Source organism: Bos indicus, chromosome 5 (genome assembly GCF_029378745.1).
Source record: "Bos indicus isolate NIAB-ARS_2022 breed Sahiwal x Tharparkar chromosome 5, NIAB-ARS_B.indTharparkar_mat_pri_1.0, whole genome shotgun sequence".
In the NCBI taxonomy this organism is placed as follows: Eukaryota; Metazoa; Chordata; class Mammalia; order Artiodactyla; family Bovidae; genus Bos; species Bos indicus.
This window is the reverse complement of record NC_091764.1, coordinates 40,931,856-40,950,629: the sequence shown is the minus strand read 5'-3', so window position 1 is coordinate 40,950,629 and position 18,774 is coordinate 40,931,856. Positions and strand designations below refer to the sequence as shown.

At 40.0% G+C, this 18,774-nt stretch overlaps 1 protein-coding gene across 1 annotated transcript in view; it reads right to left on the bottom strand.

Moving 5' to 3' along the window:
* Window positions 1–18,750, bottom strand: part of SLC2A13 (solute carrier family 2 member 13) — a 526,379-nt gene extending 507,629 nt beyond the window's left edge. The window contains exon 1 of the mRNA XM_019960789.2: window positions 17,928–18,750. Within this exon, the coding sequence (XP_019816348.2) occupies window positions 17,928–18,483 (556 nt within the window). The 5' untranslated portion in view covers window positions 18,484–18,750. The remainder of the gene's footprint in view (window positions 1–17,927) is intronic.
* Window positions 18,751–18,774: the final 24 nt, after the last annotated feature.

Sequence of the window (18,774 nt, the reverse complement as noted above, 5' to 3'; positions counted from 1 at the left end):
ATAACTACACTGAAACCAAGCACCACCCAAGGGCCAACAAGTTCCAGAGCAAGACATATCATGGAAATTCTCCAGCAACACAGGAACACAGCCCTGAGCTCCAACATACAGGCTGCCCAAAGTTACTCCAAAACCATTGACATAACTGATTACTGGACACTTCATTGCACTCCAGAGAGAAGAAATCCAGCTCCACCCACCAGAACACCAACACAAGCTGCCCTAACCAAGAAACCTTGACAAGCAACCTGTACAACCCCACCAACAGTGAGGAAACTCCACAATAAAGAGAACTCCACAAACTGCCAGAATACAGAAAGGCCTCCCCAAACTCAGCAATATAAACAAGATGAAGAGACAGAGGAATACCTAGCAGGTAAAGGAACAGGATAAATGCCCACCAAACCAAAGAGGAAAACATAGGGAATCCACCTGATAAAGAATTCTGAATAATGATAGTGAAAATGATCCAAAATCTTAAAATCAAAATGGAATCACAGATAAACAGCCTGGAAACAGGATTGAGAAGATGCAAGAAAGGTTTAACAAGGACCTAGAAGAAATAAAACAGAATCAATATAATGAATAATGCAATAAAAGAGATCAAAAACATTCTGGAGGCAACAAATAGAAGAATAACAGAGGCAGAAGACAGGATTAGTGAAGTAGAAGATACAATGGTAGAAATAAATGATTCCGAGAGGAAAAAAGAAAAACGGATTAAAAGAAATGAGGACAATCTCAGAGACCTCCAGGACAGTGTTAAACGCCCCAACATTTGAATCATAGGAGTCCCAGAAGAAGAAGACAAGAAGAAAGACCATGAGAAAATACTTGAGGAGATAATAGTCGAAAACTTCCTTAAAATGGGGAAGGAAATAATCACCCAAGTCCAAGAAATCCAGAGAGTCCCCAACAGGATAAACCCAAGGTGAAACACCCCAAGACACATATTAATCAAATTAACAAAGAACAAATATTAAAAGCAGCAAGGGAAAAGCAACAAATAACACACAAGGGAATTCCCATAAGGATAACAGCTGATTTTTCAACAGAAACTCTTCAGGTCAGGAGGGAATGGCAAGACATACTTAAAGTGATGAAAGAAAATAACCTAAAACCCAGATTACTGTACCCAGAAAGGATCTCATTCAGATATGAAGGAGACATTTTACAGACAAGCAAAAGCTGAGAGAATTCAGCACCACCAAACCAGCTCTCCAACAAATGCTAAGGATATTCTCTAGACAGGAAACACAAAAAGGGTGTATAAACTCGAACCCAAAACAATAAAGTAAATGGCAACGGAATCATACTTATCAGTAATTACCTTAAACGTAAATGGGTTGAATGCCCCAACCAAAAGACAAAGACTGGCTGAATGGATACAAAAACAAGACCCCTACATATGTTGTCTACAAGAGACCCACCTCAAAACAGGGGACACATACAGACTGAAAGTGAAGGGCTGGAAAAAGATTTTCCATGCAAATAGGGACCAAAAGAAAGCAGGAGTAGCAATACTCACATCTGATAAAATAGACTTTAAAACAAAGTCTGTGAAAAGAGACAAAGAAGGACACTACATAATGATCAAAGGATCAATCGAAGAAGAAGATGTAACAATTATAAATATATATGCACCCAACATAGGAGCATCACAATATGTAAGACAAATGCTAACAAGTATGAAAGGGAAAATTAACAATAACACAATAATAGTGGGAGACTTTAATATCCCATTCACACCTATAGATAGATCAACTAAACAGAAAATTAACAAGGAAACACAAACTTTAAATGGTACAATAGACCAGTTAGACCTAATTGATATCTATAGGACATTTCACCCCAAAACAATGAATTTCACCTTTTTCTCAAGCGCACACAGAACCTTCTCCAACATAGATCACATCCTGGACCATAAATCTAGCCTTGGTAAATGCAAAAAAAAATTGAAATCATTCCAAGCATCTTTTCTGACCACAATGCAGTAAGATTAGATCTCAATTACAGGAGAAAAAATATTTAAAATTCCAACATATGGAGGCTGAACAACACGCTGCTGAATAACCAACAAATCACAGAAGAAATCAAAAAAGACATCAAAATATGCATAGAAATGAATGAAAATGAAAACACAACAACCCAAAACCTGTGGGACACTGTAAAAGCAGTGCTAAGGAGAAAGTTCATACCAATACAGGCATACCTCAAGAAACAAGAAAAAAGTCAAATAAATAACCTAACTGTACACCTAAAGCAACTAGAAAAGGAAGAAATGAAGAACCCCAGGGTTAGTAGAAGGAAAGAAATCTTAAAAATTAGGGCAGAAATAAATGCAAAAGAAACAAAAGAGACCATAGCAAAAATCAACAAAGCCAAAAGCTGGTTGTTTGAAAAGATAAATAAAATTGACAAACCATTAGCCAGACTCATCAAGAAACAAAGGGAGAAAAATCAAATCAATAAAATTAGAAATGAAAATGGAGAGATCACAACAGACAACACACAAATACAAAGGATCATAAGAGACTACTATCAGCAGTTATATGCCAATAAAATGGACAACGTGGAAGAAATGGACAAGTTCTTAGAAAAGTACAACTTTCCAAAACTGAACCAGGAAGAACTAGAAAATCTTAACAGACTCATCACAAGCACGGAAATTGAAACTGTAACCAGAAATCTTCCAGCAAACAAAAGCCCAGGTCCAAATGGCTTCATGCTGAATTCTACCAAAAATTTAGAGAAGAGCTAACACCTATCCTGCTCAAACTCTTCCAGAATATTGCAGAGGAAGGTAAACTTCCAAACTCATTCTATGAGGCCACCATCACCCTAATACCAAAACCTGACAAAGATGCCACAAAAAAGAAAACTAAAAGCCAATATCACAAATGAACATAGATGCAAAAATCCTTAACAAAATTCTAGCAATCAGAATCCAACAACACATGAAAAAGATCATACACCATGACCAAGTGGGCTTTATCCCAGGGATGTGAGGATTCTTCAGTATCCACAAATCAATCAATGTAATACACCACATCAACAAATTGAAGATAAAAGACATATGATTATCTCAATAGATGCAGAGAAAGCCTTTGACAAAATTCAACAGCCATTTATGATAAAAACTCTCCAGAATGCAGGAATAGAAGGAACATACCTCAACATAATAAAAGCTATATATGACAAACCCACAGCAAACATTATCCTCAATGGTGAAAAATTGAAAGCCTTTCCCCTAAAGTCAGGAACAAGACAAGGGTGCCCACTTTCACCACTACTATTCAACATAGTTTTGGAAGTTTTGGCCACAGCACTCAGAGCAGAAAAAGAAATAAATGGAATCCAAATTGGAAAAGAAGTAAAACTCTCACTGTTTGCAGATGACATGATCCTCTATATAGAAAACCCTAAAGACTCCACCAGAAAATTACTAGAGCTAATCAATGAATATACTAAATTTGCAGGATATAAAATCAACACACAGAAATCCCTTGCATTCCTATACACTAATAATAAGAAAATAGAAAGAGAAATTAAGGAAACAATTCCATTCAGCATTGCAACGAAAAGAATAAAATACTTAAGAATATATCTACCTAAAGAAACTAAAGACCTATATATAGAAAACTATAAAGCACTGGTGAAAGAAATCAAAGAGGACACAAATAGATGGAGAAATATACTGTGTTCATGGGTCAGAAGAATCAATATAGTGAAAATGAGTATACTACCCAAATCAATCTATAGATTCAATGCAATTCCTATCAAGCTACCAACGGTATTTTTCACAGAGCTAGAACAAATAATTTCACAATTTGTATGGAAATACAAAAAACCTTGAATAGCCAAAGCAATCTTGAGAAAGAAGAATGGAACTGGAGGAATCAACCTGCCTGACTTCAGGCTCTACTACAAAGCCACAGTCATCAAGACAGTATGGTACTGGCATAAAGACAGAAATATAGATCAATGGAACAAAATACAAAGTCCAGAGATAAATCCATGCACCTATGGACACCTTATCTTTGACAAAGGAGGCAAGAATATACAATTGATTAAAGACAATCTCTTTAACAAGTAGTGCTGGGAAAACTGGTCAACCACTTGTAAAAGAATGAAACTAGAACACTTTCTAACACCATACACAAAAATAAACTAAAAAAAAAAAACTCAAAATGGATTAAAGATCTAAATGTTAAGACCAGAAACTATAAAACTCCTAGAGGAGAACATTGGCAAAACACTCTCCGACATACATCACAGCAGGATCCTCTATGACCCCCTCCCAGAATATTGGAAATAAAAGCAAAAATAAACAAATGGGACCTAATTAAACTTAAAAGCTTCTGCACAACAAAGGAAACTGGAAACAAGGTGAAAAGACAGCCTTCAGAATGGGAGAAAATAATAGCAAATGAAGCAACTGACAAACAACTAATCTCAAAAATATACAAGCAACTCCTACAGCTCAATTCCAGAAAAATAAATGAACCAATCAAAAAATGGGCCAAAGAACTAAATAGACATTTCTCCAAAGAAGACATACAGATGGCTAACAAATGAATGAAAAGATGCTCAACATTACTCATTATCAGAGAAATGCAAATCAAAACCACAATGAGGTACCATTTCACGCCAGTCAGAATGGCTGCGATCCAAAAGTCTACAAGCAGTAAATGCTGGAGAGGGTGTGGAGAAAAGGGAACCCTCTTACACTGTTGGTGGGAATGCAAACTAGTACAGCCACTATGGAGAACAGTGTGGAGATTCCTTAAAAAACTGGAAATAGAATTGCCTTAGGACCCAGCAATCCCACTGCTGGGCATACACACCGAGGAAACCAGAATGGAAAGAGACACATGTACCCCGATGTTCATCGCAGCACTGTTTATAATAGCCAGGACATGGAAGCAACCTAGATGTCCATCAGCAGATGAATGGATAAGAAAGCAGTGGTACATATACACAATGGAGTATTACTCAGCCATTAAAAAGAATACATCTGAATCAGTTCTAATGAGGTGGATGAAACTGGAGCCTATTATACAGAGTGAAGTAAGCCAGAAAGAAAATCACCAATACAGTATACTAACGCATATATATGGAATTTAGAAAGATGGTAACGATAACCCTGTACGTGAGACAGCAAAAGAGACAAGATGTATAGAACAGTCTTTCGGACTCTGTGGGAGAGGGAGAGGGTGGGATCATTTGGGAGAATTCCATTGAAACATGTATAATATCATATATGAAACAAATTGCCAGTCCAGGTTCGATGCATGATACTGGATGCTTGGGGCTGGTACACTGGAACGACCCAGAGGGATGATACGGGAAGGGTGGAGGGAGTGGGGTTCAGGATGGGGAACACGTGTATACCTGTGCCAGATTTATGTTGATGTATGGTAAAACCAATACAATATTGTAAAGTAATTAACCTCCAATTAAAATAAATAAATTTATATTTAAAATAAAATCCTGACGCATACCAAGATTATCTTGAAATTTTTTGAAAACTACAAATGCTCAGGTATTAATTTTCTTCTCCACAGCTCCAGATGTTTCTAATGAGTAGTCGTGTTTAAAAACAACTGGACTCTATGATAATTTTTACTTTTATCTAGTTTGTTCCACTTTTTCTCTTTCATATTCCGTGCTCCCATTTCATTTAGTTTATGTTCTCCAATTTCTCCTTTTTTTTTTTTTTTTTGGATGTTCTTTCTCAAGCCTTATCAACTGTAGCAGAAAAGCTTTTGTGTATAAATATAAATATGTATAATACATATGTTTTAGAAAACAGGATTTTTTGCCTAAAAAAAATGACATTTTGATTCCACTTGTTTGTCCACTTCTGTATGAAGAGAATGCTAGATTTCTGATTTAAAAATATATATGCAATAAGCAACAAAGATTTAGTGTATAGCATAGGGAACTATAGTCAACATCTTGTTATAACCAATGGAAAATAATTTCAAAAATAACATATGGTTTTTTGTATTTGTATAACTGAATCACCTTGCTGGGCACGTGAAACACTGTAAGTCAATATATTTAAAAGAAAAAAAAAAAAAACTTTATTGCTGAAAAACATTAATCATTATCTGAGCCTCCACCAAGTTCTAATCTTTCCCAATGGTAACAAAATATCACTGATTGCAAGTCATCATAACAAATATAGTAAAAATGAAAAAGCTTGAAATATTGCAACAATCACCAAAATGTGACACAGGGACACAAAGTGAGCAAACGATGTTGGTGAAATGGCACTGATGAATCCAATGCGGGATCGCCACAAAACTTCATTTTGTAAAAAGCACAATGATCTGTAAAGCACATGAAGTGTGCTTGTAATAGTATTATCTCACTGAGTTATTATGAAAATTATATGAATATAAGTAAAATATTTAGAAGAATATTTGGCACAGAGTAAGCATTAAATCAAAGTTTAGGTATCACTTCCAGGGTATTGGCAGCTAAATCAATTTCCAAGTCATGTTCTGCCTGAAGTGACTAGGGAGATACTAAAATCAGTAGAGAAGGATGCTGGTGCCACCATGATGCCAGTGTGCACTGTGGTGCTCGGGACCCCAGCACACTGCTCAGCCTGTTGTGAAACGAGCCTTCTGCTGTGTGGATTTAGACACATATTCCAGAACACACCATTCTAAACAATGGCGCCAATATTTAATAAAAGACCTAAGTGTGAATCATGCTGTAGTCCCAACTTGAGTTTAGACTTATCTGTAATACTTGGCTATTTTGTTTCTCTATACATCCAGGGAAGTTAAATTTCTATGTGGAAACTATTTTGGGGTTTTCCTTCAATGAAAGTTTCCTTTATAAAAGTGTTGCTTCATCTTCACTATGAAGTCAGAGAAAAAGAAAAGCAAGGAAATAAAAAGAGGTGAAGACAGGAAGGATGCATAAAGGAACCAAGTTCAATCAGGAAGAAAAAAGAAAAATAGTATCATGTGCTTTTGAGTAATGATGGCCATGACTGCTTGCTATTTGAGATCTACCAGCATTCGACATCACCAAAGGTGTTAAACCCAAAGACATTAGTGTGAATCAGACTATGTTCTTACTTTGAGCTTAAAATACAGAAGACAGAAGTATGGATGGATGAAAAAGAAAAATGCTTAAGACAGAAGTCATATGAACAACATCACAGAACTCAGATTAACACTCAGGTCATCTCAATGACAGCTCATGCAAGGAGGGCCATGCAATACTACTAGGCAAACACAATTAGGTCATAATTCTCACTGTAACTCTATAATGTCAACTCCAGCAGATATAAAAGTGTGGAGTTAAAGAGGGGTGGGGCATTGCACATAAACTGTTAATGTTTATGCAACAAGGAAACAGGTCAAATGAAGCTTTACTTGACCTGTCAGTTGCATACCAGTAGAGAGAATAAATCCAACACAGAAATTCTGCTTTAAAAGAAAATAAAACTGAAACAAATTGTGAGAGTTGGGGAAGGGAACAAAGTTGGTTAGCAAAAAAAAAAAACAGCATTAGCTGATAATCTAAAAATCTGTCTGATTCTAACTTTATTTACCTTAAATAAATTTTTCATTGATATTAGCATTGCATGACTTTTTAATCAAACAAGATTTTAAATTTGCTTTGCATTAAAAGACAAAAGTTCAAAGTACTCTTTGAAAAAGATTGATATTTTTGAAAAGTATTTCTCAATAGGCCATAACATACTAATTAAAAGCTGCAAAGCAGCTACAAACTGTGGTCCAGTAGAGGGAGTACTGGAACAGAGGGTGACAGATAAGCAACTGGTGTAAATTTAAGATTAATTCAGCAAACTCAGTGCTGTATAGATTAACATGTCCATTCTCAGTAAAGGTTTTGAACACCAGTCAATGTCTGAATTGAGACACTCTTTGATATGCCCCACACAGTTACTAAATCATCACCTATAATTAGCAGTAAATGCCAAAGCCAATGGGAAAAGGGCGAAATTACATTCTGTGCTTTTTGGCTATAGACATGCTAACAATGATAAGAGTACTATGTTCTTATACTCTGCTCCTTCACAGCAACCTTGCCTGTGTGTTATGCATGAGAGATATAAGATCACATACAACAATCAAACGAAGCAAAATGCACAAACTCACACTCTTTCAATCCTTTTGTACCTATCCACATCTGAAAACTTTGATTATAGGTACAACTTTGCTAAATAAACTCATAAAAAATATAACTGTATAAATGAAAGTGAAAGTCACTCAGTCATGCCCAACTGTATAGCCCAACCCCACGGGCTATACAGTCCATGGAATTCTCCAGGCCAGAATACTGGAGTGGGTAGCCTTTCCCTACTCCATGGCATCTTCCTAACCCAAAGACAGAAACCAATAACTGTACAAGGATATAAAAATAAGATTACAATGGAGAAATACAATAAATTCTTGAGTTTTCAAATTTGTGTCCTATTTGAAATTTGAGTCTTCAAGTTTAAAAAGTCTGGTGTCAGAAGTAGTAGAGCAGGAACACTGACAAAAGCCTGGTCCCAGGACTTAAGTCAAGGATGAGACCAGAGGAACCAAAAGAACCTCTGGTGAAACCAAAACATAAATAATGCCATTTTCATAATGGGTACGCAATAAGCTAATTTTGGTGTAACTAGTCAAGGAAAATGAACCCATAAAATAAATCAGAAACCTCTGATTTCTTATGCTTCTTTTACATGAATCATTGATTCTCAATATATTTATACATTCTAATTATAGACTGAACAATTATACTCTACAGCTTGGTATCTTTTATGATTTTCAAAGATTTCTGTTGAAGGACCCTGCAACTCTTCCTATTTCAGTAATTCATGACTACATGTTTTAGCCACCCAGTAGTAACTATCTCAGCAAAGGATTTCTAATACTACAAAATTCAAAGAAGCAAGAGGTGTCAAAGGAGAATCAAAATTGAGTCAGTACTGTTAAGAGAGCTCTCTTAAATAGAGTTAGCAGCCATTAAGAAAATGCATTTCTCAGCCTGGACGGAATCTGACCTTTGATCTGGTAAAGTCACAAAGAACACCAGCCAGAAACTCAAGATACTTAATGGACCTCTACTCTAATTCTAAGGGCTTCCCTGGTGCCTCAGTGGTAAAGAACCCACCTGTCAATGCAGGAAATGTGGGTTCAATCCCTGGATCAGAAAGATGCCCTGGAGAAGGAATGGCAACCCACTCCAGTATTCCCTGTCTGAGAAATCCCATGGACAGAGAAGCCTGACGGACTACAGTCCATGGGGTCAGAAAGAATCAGGCACAAATTAGCCACTGATCAGGCAGGCACTCTAATTCTACTCTGATTCCTTAAGGATCGATATTTTCCACCTTGAATGGGGACAATCACAAATCTTACCAGGCAACTTTTAGCAACCTCATGATCTTTTGCCTTTACTTAACTCTTTCTCTTCCTTGTAATACTCTTTCAGTGTTACAGGACTCTGTATATACTGAATCACAGTTCTTAAGACCCTAAATAAACTTTTCTTCTTATTTGCAGCCTCCTGCATTTGGGGGGTTTGACAGAAGTTTGAAGAAGAAAGTAAAAGTTTAAAAGCATAATGGTTTAAAATTTAAAAAAGATTCAATGGATATTAATCTGGCATTATTTACAACTGAAAATCCCCAAAGACAGTCCCTGCATAGTCAAGACCAACTAAACCCTATTTAGCCTAATCCTCCCACAAAAATCATTCTAGTTTCATGACTGACCCATCATCACCCTTCAGTCACTTTTTGCTTCATATACTGCTTTGACTTTTTGGTGCCTTTACACTCACTGTTAACTCTAACTTAAACGCTCATTAGTTGAAAAGAGCAAAAGACTCCAAGGTTCTGGTTTTTAATTCTGATTTTGCATTAGTGTCCTCATCATTTAACTGCTATACCTTTTTTATTGCATACCTTGGTTTATTGGGCTTTAAAGACAGTAAATGTTTTACAAAATGAAGGTCTGTGGCAACCCTTGATGGAACAAGTCTATTGGCACCATTTTTCCAGCAGTACTTGCTCACTTCAAGTCTCTGGGTCACATTCTGGTAATTTTCACAATATTTCCAACTCTTTCATTATGATTATAATTGTCATGATGAGCTACAATCAGCTATCTTTGATGTTATTAATGCAATTGTTTTGTGGCACCACAAATCACACCCACAGAAGATGGGAACTTTGTGTCTGTTCTGATTGCTCCAGGAACCATTGGCTCCCCAGCCTCTCTCCCCATCTCCCAGTCCTCCCTGTTTCCCAGAGACACACAATATTTAAATTAGTCAAAATAACATCCCTGCGTTTAACAGTTTCTAAGTGTCAGAGTGAAAAGAAGAATCACAGGTCTCTTATTTTAAATGAAAGCTAGAATTGACTAAGCTCAGTGAGGAAGGCATGACTCAAGCCAAGACAGGCCACAAACTAGGCCTCTTGCACCCATTAGCCAAACTGTAAAGGCAAAGCAGAAGGATATTACAAGTACTACTCCAGTGAATAAAATTCTCCAAGCCAGGCTTCAACAGTACATGAACCATGAACTTCCAGATGTTCAAGCTGGATTTAGAAAAGGCGGAGGAACCAGAGATCACATTGCCAACATGCACTGGATCATAGAAAAAGCAAAAAGAATTCCAGAAAAAAATCTACTACTGAATTATTGATTACACTAAAGACTTTGACTGTGTAGATCACAACAAACTGTGGAAAATTCTTAGAGATGGGAATACCAGACCACTTGACCTGCCTCCTGAGAAATCTGTACAGGTCAAGAAGCAACAGTTAGAACTGGACATGGAAAAACAGACTGGTTCCAAATTGGGAAAGGAGTACATCAAGGCTGTATATTATTACCCTGCTTATTTAACTTATATGCAGAGTACATCATGCAAAATGCCAGGCTGTATGAAACACAAGCTGGAATCAAGACTGCCAGGAGACATATCAATAACCTCAGATATGCAAATGACACCACCTTTACAGAGAAAGTGAAAAGGAACTAAAGAGCCTCTTGATGAAAGTGAAAGAGGTGAGTGAAAAAGCTGGTTTAAAACTCAACATTCCAAAAACTAAGATCATGGCATCTGGTCCCATCACTCCATGGCAAACAGATGGAGAAATAATGAAAACAGTGACAGACTTTATTTTCTTGGGCTCCAAAATCACTGTAGATGGTGACTGCAGCCATGAAATTTTAAAAGACGCTTGCTCCTTGGAAGAAAAGCTATGACCAACTTAGCATCTTAAAAAGCAGAGACATTACTCTGCTGACATAGGTCCATCTAGTCAAAACTATGGTTTTGCCAGTGGTCATGTATGGATGTGACAGTTGGACCATAAAGAAAGCTGAGTGCCAAAGAATTGATGTTTTTGAACTGTGGTGGTGGAAAAGACTCTTGAGAGCCCCTTGGACTGCAAGGAGATCCAACGAGTCAGTCATAAAGGATATGAGTCCTGAATATTCACTGTAAGGACTGATGCTGAAGCTGAAGCTCCAATACTTTGGCCACCTGATGTGAAGAAATGACTCATTGGAAAAGACACTGATGCTGGGAAAGATTGAAGGTGGGAGGAGAAGGGGATAACAGAGGATGAGACAGTTGGATGGCATCACTGACTTGATGGACATGAGTTTGAGTAAACTCCGGGAGTTGGTGATAGACAGGGAAGACTGGTGTACTGCAGTCCATGGGGTCACAAAGAGTCTGACACAACTGAACAGCTGAACTGAACTGAACTCTGGTGAATACAAGAACAAGAAAGCAAAACAGCTCTATTGCTAATTCAGAGAAAGCTGTAGTGGTCTGACAGATGAGCAAACCAGCTAAAATATTTCCTTAAGCCAAAGCTTAATCCAGAGAAGGGCCTGTGTGTGTGTTCAATCGCTCAGTCATGTCCAACTCTTTGTGACCCCATGGGCTGTAGCCCACCAGGCTCCTTTGTCCATGGAACCCTCCAGGCAAGAATACTGGAGTGGGTCCAGGGGATCTTCACAAAGCAGGAATCAACCTAGGACTCCTACATTGAAGGCAGATTCTTTACCATTTGAGCCACTAAGGAAGACCAAGAAGGGCCTCTCTTCAATTATATGAAGATTAAGAGAAGTGAGGAAGATGCAGAAGTGTGAAGCTAGCAGAGGTTGATTCAGTAAGCTTAAGGAAAGAAACCCTCTCCATAACATAAAAGCACAGGGTGAAGCAGCAAGAACTGATAGAGAAGCTGCAGCAAGTAACCCAGAAGACACAGTTAGGATAAGTAAGGAAGGTGGCTACACTAAACAACAGATTTTCAGCATACAGGAAACTGCCTTATATTAAAAGAAGATTCCTTCTAGGACTTCTATAAGAGAAGTCAATGCCTGGCTTCAGGGTTTCAAAGGACAGGCTGGCCCTCTTGTCAGGGGTTAATGCAGCTGGTGACTCTGAGTCAAAGCCAATGCTCATTTACTATTCTAAAACTCCCAGGGCCCTTAAGAATTAGGCTAAATCTACCCTGCCTATTCTCTACAAATGCAACAAAGCCTGGATGATAGCACATCTGTTTACAACACGCTTTCCTGAATATTTCAAGCCCTCTATCGAGACCTACTGCTCAGAAAAGATTCCCTGCAAAATATTACTGCTCACTGACAATGCACCTAGTTACCCAAGAGTTCTGAAGATGTACAAGATTGATGTTGCTTTAATGCCTGCTAACATAACGTCCTTTGTTACATACTTTGGCCACCTCATGTGAAGAGTTGACTCATTGGAAAAGACTCTGATGCTGGGAGGGATTGGGGGCAGGAGGAAAAGGGGATGACAGAGGATGAGGTGGCTAGATGGCATCACTGACTAGATGGATGTGAGTCTGAGTGAACTCCCGGAGTTGGTGATGGACAGGAAAGCCTGGTGTACTGCAGTCCATGGGGTCGCAAAGAGTCGGACATGACTGAGTGACTGAACTGAACTGAACTGACCTGAACATAACATCCATTCTGCAGCCCATGGACCAAGGAGCAATTTTGACTTTCAAGTCTTATTATTTAAGAAATACCAGTGTAAGCTTATAGCTGCTATACATAGTGATTCCTCTGATGGATCTGGGCAAAGTCAATTGAAAACCTTCTGAAACGATCCACCATTCCAGATGCCGCTAAGAACATAACTGATTCATAGGAAGAAGTCAAAACAGCAACATTAATAAGAGTTTGGCAGAAGTTGATTCTAACTCCCCATGATGACTTTGAGGGGATGGAACTTGAGTGGAGGAAGTAATTGCCAGCTGTGGTAGAAACAGCAAGAGAACCAGAGTTAGAAGAGGAGCCTGAAAATGTGACTGAATTGCTACACTCTCACGTAAAACTTTCACAGATAAGGAGTTGCTTCTTATGGGTGAACAAAGAAAGCGGTTTCTCAAGATGAAATGAATATGCTGGTGAATATGCTATGAACATTGTTGAAATGGCAGCAATGGATTTAGAATATTACATGAAGTTAGTTGACAAAGCAGTGTCAGTGTTTGAGAGGGACTGATTTCAACTTTGAAAGAAGTTATAACTATGGGTAAAATGCTATCTAACAGCATCAAATGTTACAGAAAAATCACTTGTGAAAGGAAGTCAACTGATGCAGCAAACTTCACTGTTATCTTATTTCAAGAAATTGCCAGTCTCCAGCCTTCAGCAACCACCACCTTGATCAGTCAATAGCCTCCAATGTGGAGGCAAGACTCTCCAACAGCAAAGATTACTAGCTGAAGACTCACATATTTCTGGTGTTTTTTGTTTTTGTTTTTTTTAAATTAAGATACATAGTTTTTTTAGAAATAATACTATTTGTATACAATAGACTACAGTATAGTATAAAATAACTTCATATGCACTGGAAGCTTGTGTCAATTATTTTATTGCAATGTTCACTTTATTTCAGTGGTCCAGAACCCACACTACCTATGAGGTAGGCATCCAGAAAAAGGAAACCTGTTTCTAGAGCTAAAAGGATTAAATGAGATAACATATGTAAAAACAGCAGGGTACCTATCCTATACTAAAGCACTAAAAAATAGTAACTTCTTTCATGGATCTCTGTAAATCTGTTGAACTCCTACTCACCCTCCAAACCCCAATTTAAATCTGTTTCTATAAAACCTCCTTAATTATTTGTTCTATTTTCTTCCTCCCCAAAAATGCAATTGCTTAGTCTTCTGTGTTTCCCATAGGAGTTACAGAAACCTCTACTGTACTTTAAATGCTTGTTGATGGCCTTTGTGTTCCATTAGAGAATGAATACCTTCAGGGTGGGATTTTTATCTAACTACTGCCTACTCCAAAAGTTAAAGAATCAATAATGAAACTTAATTAGCATTTATTAAACAAGTAAATGATTTAATTACACTATTACAAACTAAATTCCATCACCTCCACTAGCTTGGTTCATAGTGATGCTCTCCATCTATATGCCATTACTCCACGGCAAATAGATGGAGAAACAATGACAGACGTTATTTTCTTGGGCTCCAAAATCACTGCAGATGGTGACTGCAGCCATGAAATTAAAGGACGCTTGCTCCTTGGAAGAAAATCTATGACCAACATTTAAAAACCAGAGACATTGCTCTGCCAACAAAGGTCCGTCTAGTCAAAGCTATAGTTTTTCCAATAGTCATTCATGTATGGATGTGAGAGCTGGACCATAAAGAAAGCTGAGTGCCAAAGAATTGATGTTTTTGAACTGTGGTGGTGGAGAAGATTCTTGAGAGCCCCTTGGACTGCAAGGAGATCCAACCAGTCAGTCATAAAGGAAATCAGTCCTGAATATTCATTGGAAGGACTGATGCTGAAGCTGAAGCTCCAATACTTTGGCCACCTGATGTAAAGAACTGACCCACTGGAAAAGACCCTGATGCTGGAAAAGATTGAAGGTGGGAGGAGAAGGGGATGACAGAGGATGAGATGGTTGGATGGCATCACTGACTCGATGGACATGAGTTTAAGTAAGCTCCAGGAGCTGGTGATGGACAGGGGAGCCTGATGTGCTGCAGACCATGGGGTTGCAAAGAGTAGGAAACGACTGAGTGGCTGAACTGAATTGAGCAAACTAAAACCCTTATATAGTCTTTCAAGCATTTCACAATACTCTAAAAAAATAACAGTCCTTACATACTTTGATACCCTATCAGCAATGTAACTTTTTAATGCTTGTGCTTACCGTACACTCATTTACTCATCAAGTACGAGTGCCTCCTACAGGCTGAGAGTACTGTATCTTGGTGAACAAAATGAACAAAAACCCCTGTCCTTATGGGCTTTACATTTACCACAGGTAAATTTGTGGAAGAAAGAAATTGCCATTACAAATTTGCCAGAAAAATATACCAGAAGACACAAAGTTATTCTTCAATATTTACTAAATATCAAAAGGATAATAAAAAACAAAAACCTCCTGACCACACACAAAATCTACTTTAAAAAGTATGATATAAATTCAGAGTCAGTGTAGTAAACAAGCAAAACTAATTTTGTATCCCTAAAAAAATGCTCATCCTAATGACTCATTTCCTTGTAGCTAAAAGTATTTGTAATTTCTTTTTTGAATGGTTAGTAATCTTTTGAGTTTTAAGAATTTTACAATTATACGCATCATATAGATCCTAATTTGAAAGGTGGTGATGTGTAATGTGGCCTCTTTGAAAATCTGTTTAAAACCTTAAAACATTCTTCATTTTGTAAGTGAGGAGAGCTTTTTATGCAACTTTATACCAGGGCTTCCAGTCTAAGTGGTACTCCCCCATGAGTAAGACAGGCCATACCAGGACTAAATCAACTAGCTGCAGTATCAGGCAGGCAACCCTGGTGCCAGAGACACAAATGCTGCTCTTGCACACCAACCTTTCCAACCTTACCTCTTGCTTCATCCTCTTTGCTGCATCCACCTTGTTCCTCAAGCATGGCCTATGCTTTCCTTTCTTTGCTCATTCCCAAGTTTGGCCTAGAAAATCCTTTCCTTATCTCTACTGTCAAAATACTACTTATCAACATACCATTTCCATCTGCAAGAGCTAGGCTTTCCTCTCTTGGGGTAACTGTACCCTCTTTTAATTAACAACCCTGTCTGTGAGCCTTTCTTACAGAGCTTAGCTAGTTCTACCTTGCTCTAACCCTGCCCAGCCACTCTTACTGAAGCATAAATGTTCCTCACTGTTCTGCTCATCTGGAAAAGGCCCTTAAACACACAACAGGGGCTTGCTTTTCCTATCAGATAAAAGACTAAATATAATACCCAAATATCCAATACTTGCCATAGCTAAACGCTAGGAAACTTCACTGAGAGATCTCTGAAAAACAGTATTGATTTCCAAAATTACAAAAAAGACTCAGTCTTACTGAACAAATCTTGCTACCTAAAATTACACTATTTCAATGTCAGAAGAAACAAAAGAGGTAATCTGTTGTCCCATGCAGAGAATGCTGACAGGAGAATCCTGAAGGCACTAGGTACTTCTTACAGAGAGGTTTCATTTCAGTTGTACTTTTTGGTCATTTTAGACTTTAATAATAGTCAACTTAACATGTAACTGAGAGCCTTGCCCTGCTTCACTAAGTAACAGTGCAATAAACAAACAAAAAGGAAATCGGTAATAACTAATTCTGGATATAAAGTGCAGTGAGCTGGGTTTCAGGTTATGGTTCCTACATGTGGAGTTGTATAAATAGGGCTCTCTCCCCCGTAGAGTCTACAGAGAAAAGGTGAAAAGCATAAACGTCAAACAAGTGGTGAATGGACAGATCATCAGGAGCCCTAGTTTAAAGGGCTCTTTCATCAATCCCCAGCCATAGGGAAGAAATACTTCAACAGCACCCTAAAGGAAACAAGAAACTGAATCATGAAAGGAAACAATAAAAAAGCATCAGCGGCATGCCTTACAAAAATTACTAGTGAGATTTAAGTCTCACCCCCCACTTTGTCTCAAAAGTGCTTTCTAATAATACTGCGCACATTCCAAACAGCTTCCATCTGCCAAGAACTTACCAACTGCACCTCCCCTGCTCAGCAACCAGGGTGAAAAACCAATCCCAAGGGAACCTTCATCCCTTCATTTTGGCAATAAACTGCAAACATCTACCTTGCTGGGCATTTACCCACAGGGCGAATAGTTTCAAAGTGAATTTAGGAGGTGAACAAGACCCAAGGGAAAACAGGAGAGACAAAACAAAAAGGAGAATGGGTGAATACAGATTTAAAGGAAAAGGTCAGGAAAACAGAAAAGTCAAGAATTTATTTGAGGGCGGGGGGAAGGAAAGCAAAAGGCAATACAAAAAGTAAACTCAAAAGAAGAGAATAAAATACTACTCTACCCTAAAGATAAATGACTCGAGAAGGAAAATGAGGAGCAGCAAAGAGTAGAGTCCAGATGACTTGAGGAACTTTAAAAATTCTCTTACTGTATCTTTTAAGACTTATTGGGTTCGGAGTTCGGAATCCTAGAAGAGGCAAAGGTCTAGCAGTGGAGGAAAAAGTGAGACAATGTTGGAGAGTAAAAAGATCTTCCCTCCTAAGCTCTTAGCTAGACATCAGGTAAGGCTGAATCAAGGAAACCGCTGGTGAGGAGCCGGGTTCCAGGAAGGGCTTAGAGAGGCAAGTATCACGCGGATTCACTTGTCCGTAGGCGACAGAGTCCACGTGGGCTCGGGGGAGAGCACAGCGATCCCCCACCCCCACCCCCACCCTGGAGGGAGACTGAGAGGCCGGACTAACAAACAGATGGGCTCTCAGAACAGGAGCAAGAGATGCGAAGTGTCCTCGGGAGCTGGCCACACTCGACGGGGACCCTGAAGGGGGAAAAGAACGCAGCGACCAGGGTCAAGGGCGGAGTCGCCAGGGGCCCCGCAGGCGCTCTTCGCGAAGCCGGAACTCACCGATGCCGAGCCCCACAACCAGGCGGCCGGCGAGCAGCGTCTCCTTGTTGTTCGCCGCGGCCAGCACCGCGGAGCCGGCGGTGAAGAGGGCACTGGCCAGCAGGATGGCGGCGCGGCGGCCGAAGACGCCGTTGAGGGCCCCGCCGGCCAGCGCCGAGACGGCGGCCGCCCCCACCGTGCTGGACACGAGCAGCTCCTGCCACATCGCGTCCAGGCTGAGCTGCCGCTTGAGCAGCAGCATGGCCCCCGACACCACCCCGGTGTCATAGCCGAACAGGAAGCCGCCCAGCGCGGAGAAGACTGCCACCACGTACACGAAGGCGGGGGTCTCGTCCTGCTGGAACTGCCGCCGCGCCGCGCGTTCCAGGTCCCCGACGCCGCCGCCGCCCGCGCCCGCGCCCTGCAGGCTGGCGCTCGACTCCGCGGCCGCCAGAAGGCTGCGCTCCCCGGCCGTGCTCGCCGCGTCCGGCTCCTGCTGCTTCCTGCGGCGCTCGCCCATGAGGCTGCTCAAGCTCCGCAGCGTGTACTCCACATTCTCGCTCGCCTTGCGGGACATAAGGCAGGGGCCCGGGGCTGCCCGGGGGAACGAGGCTCCGCGGGCTGGCGGTCTCGAAGGGCTGGACAGCCCGAACGGGCACAAGGAACCGCCGCCTTCCTCCTCCCGGCTCCTGCTCCGCCTGCCACGGTAGCAGCCGCCGCCGCAGCCACTCCGGGGAGAAAGTTGCTGCCCGCCGGCCCCGGCTCTGCGGAGTTGGAGCCTGGCGGGTCTCACTCGAGACTCACGCCCCGCGCCTGCCGAGCTGGCGCTGCGGAGCAAGCGGGAGGTGGGGCCGCAGGTCACGTGCAG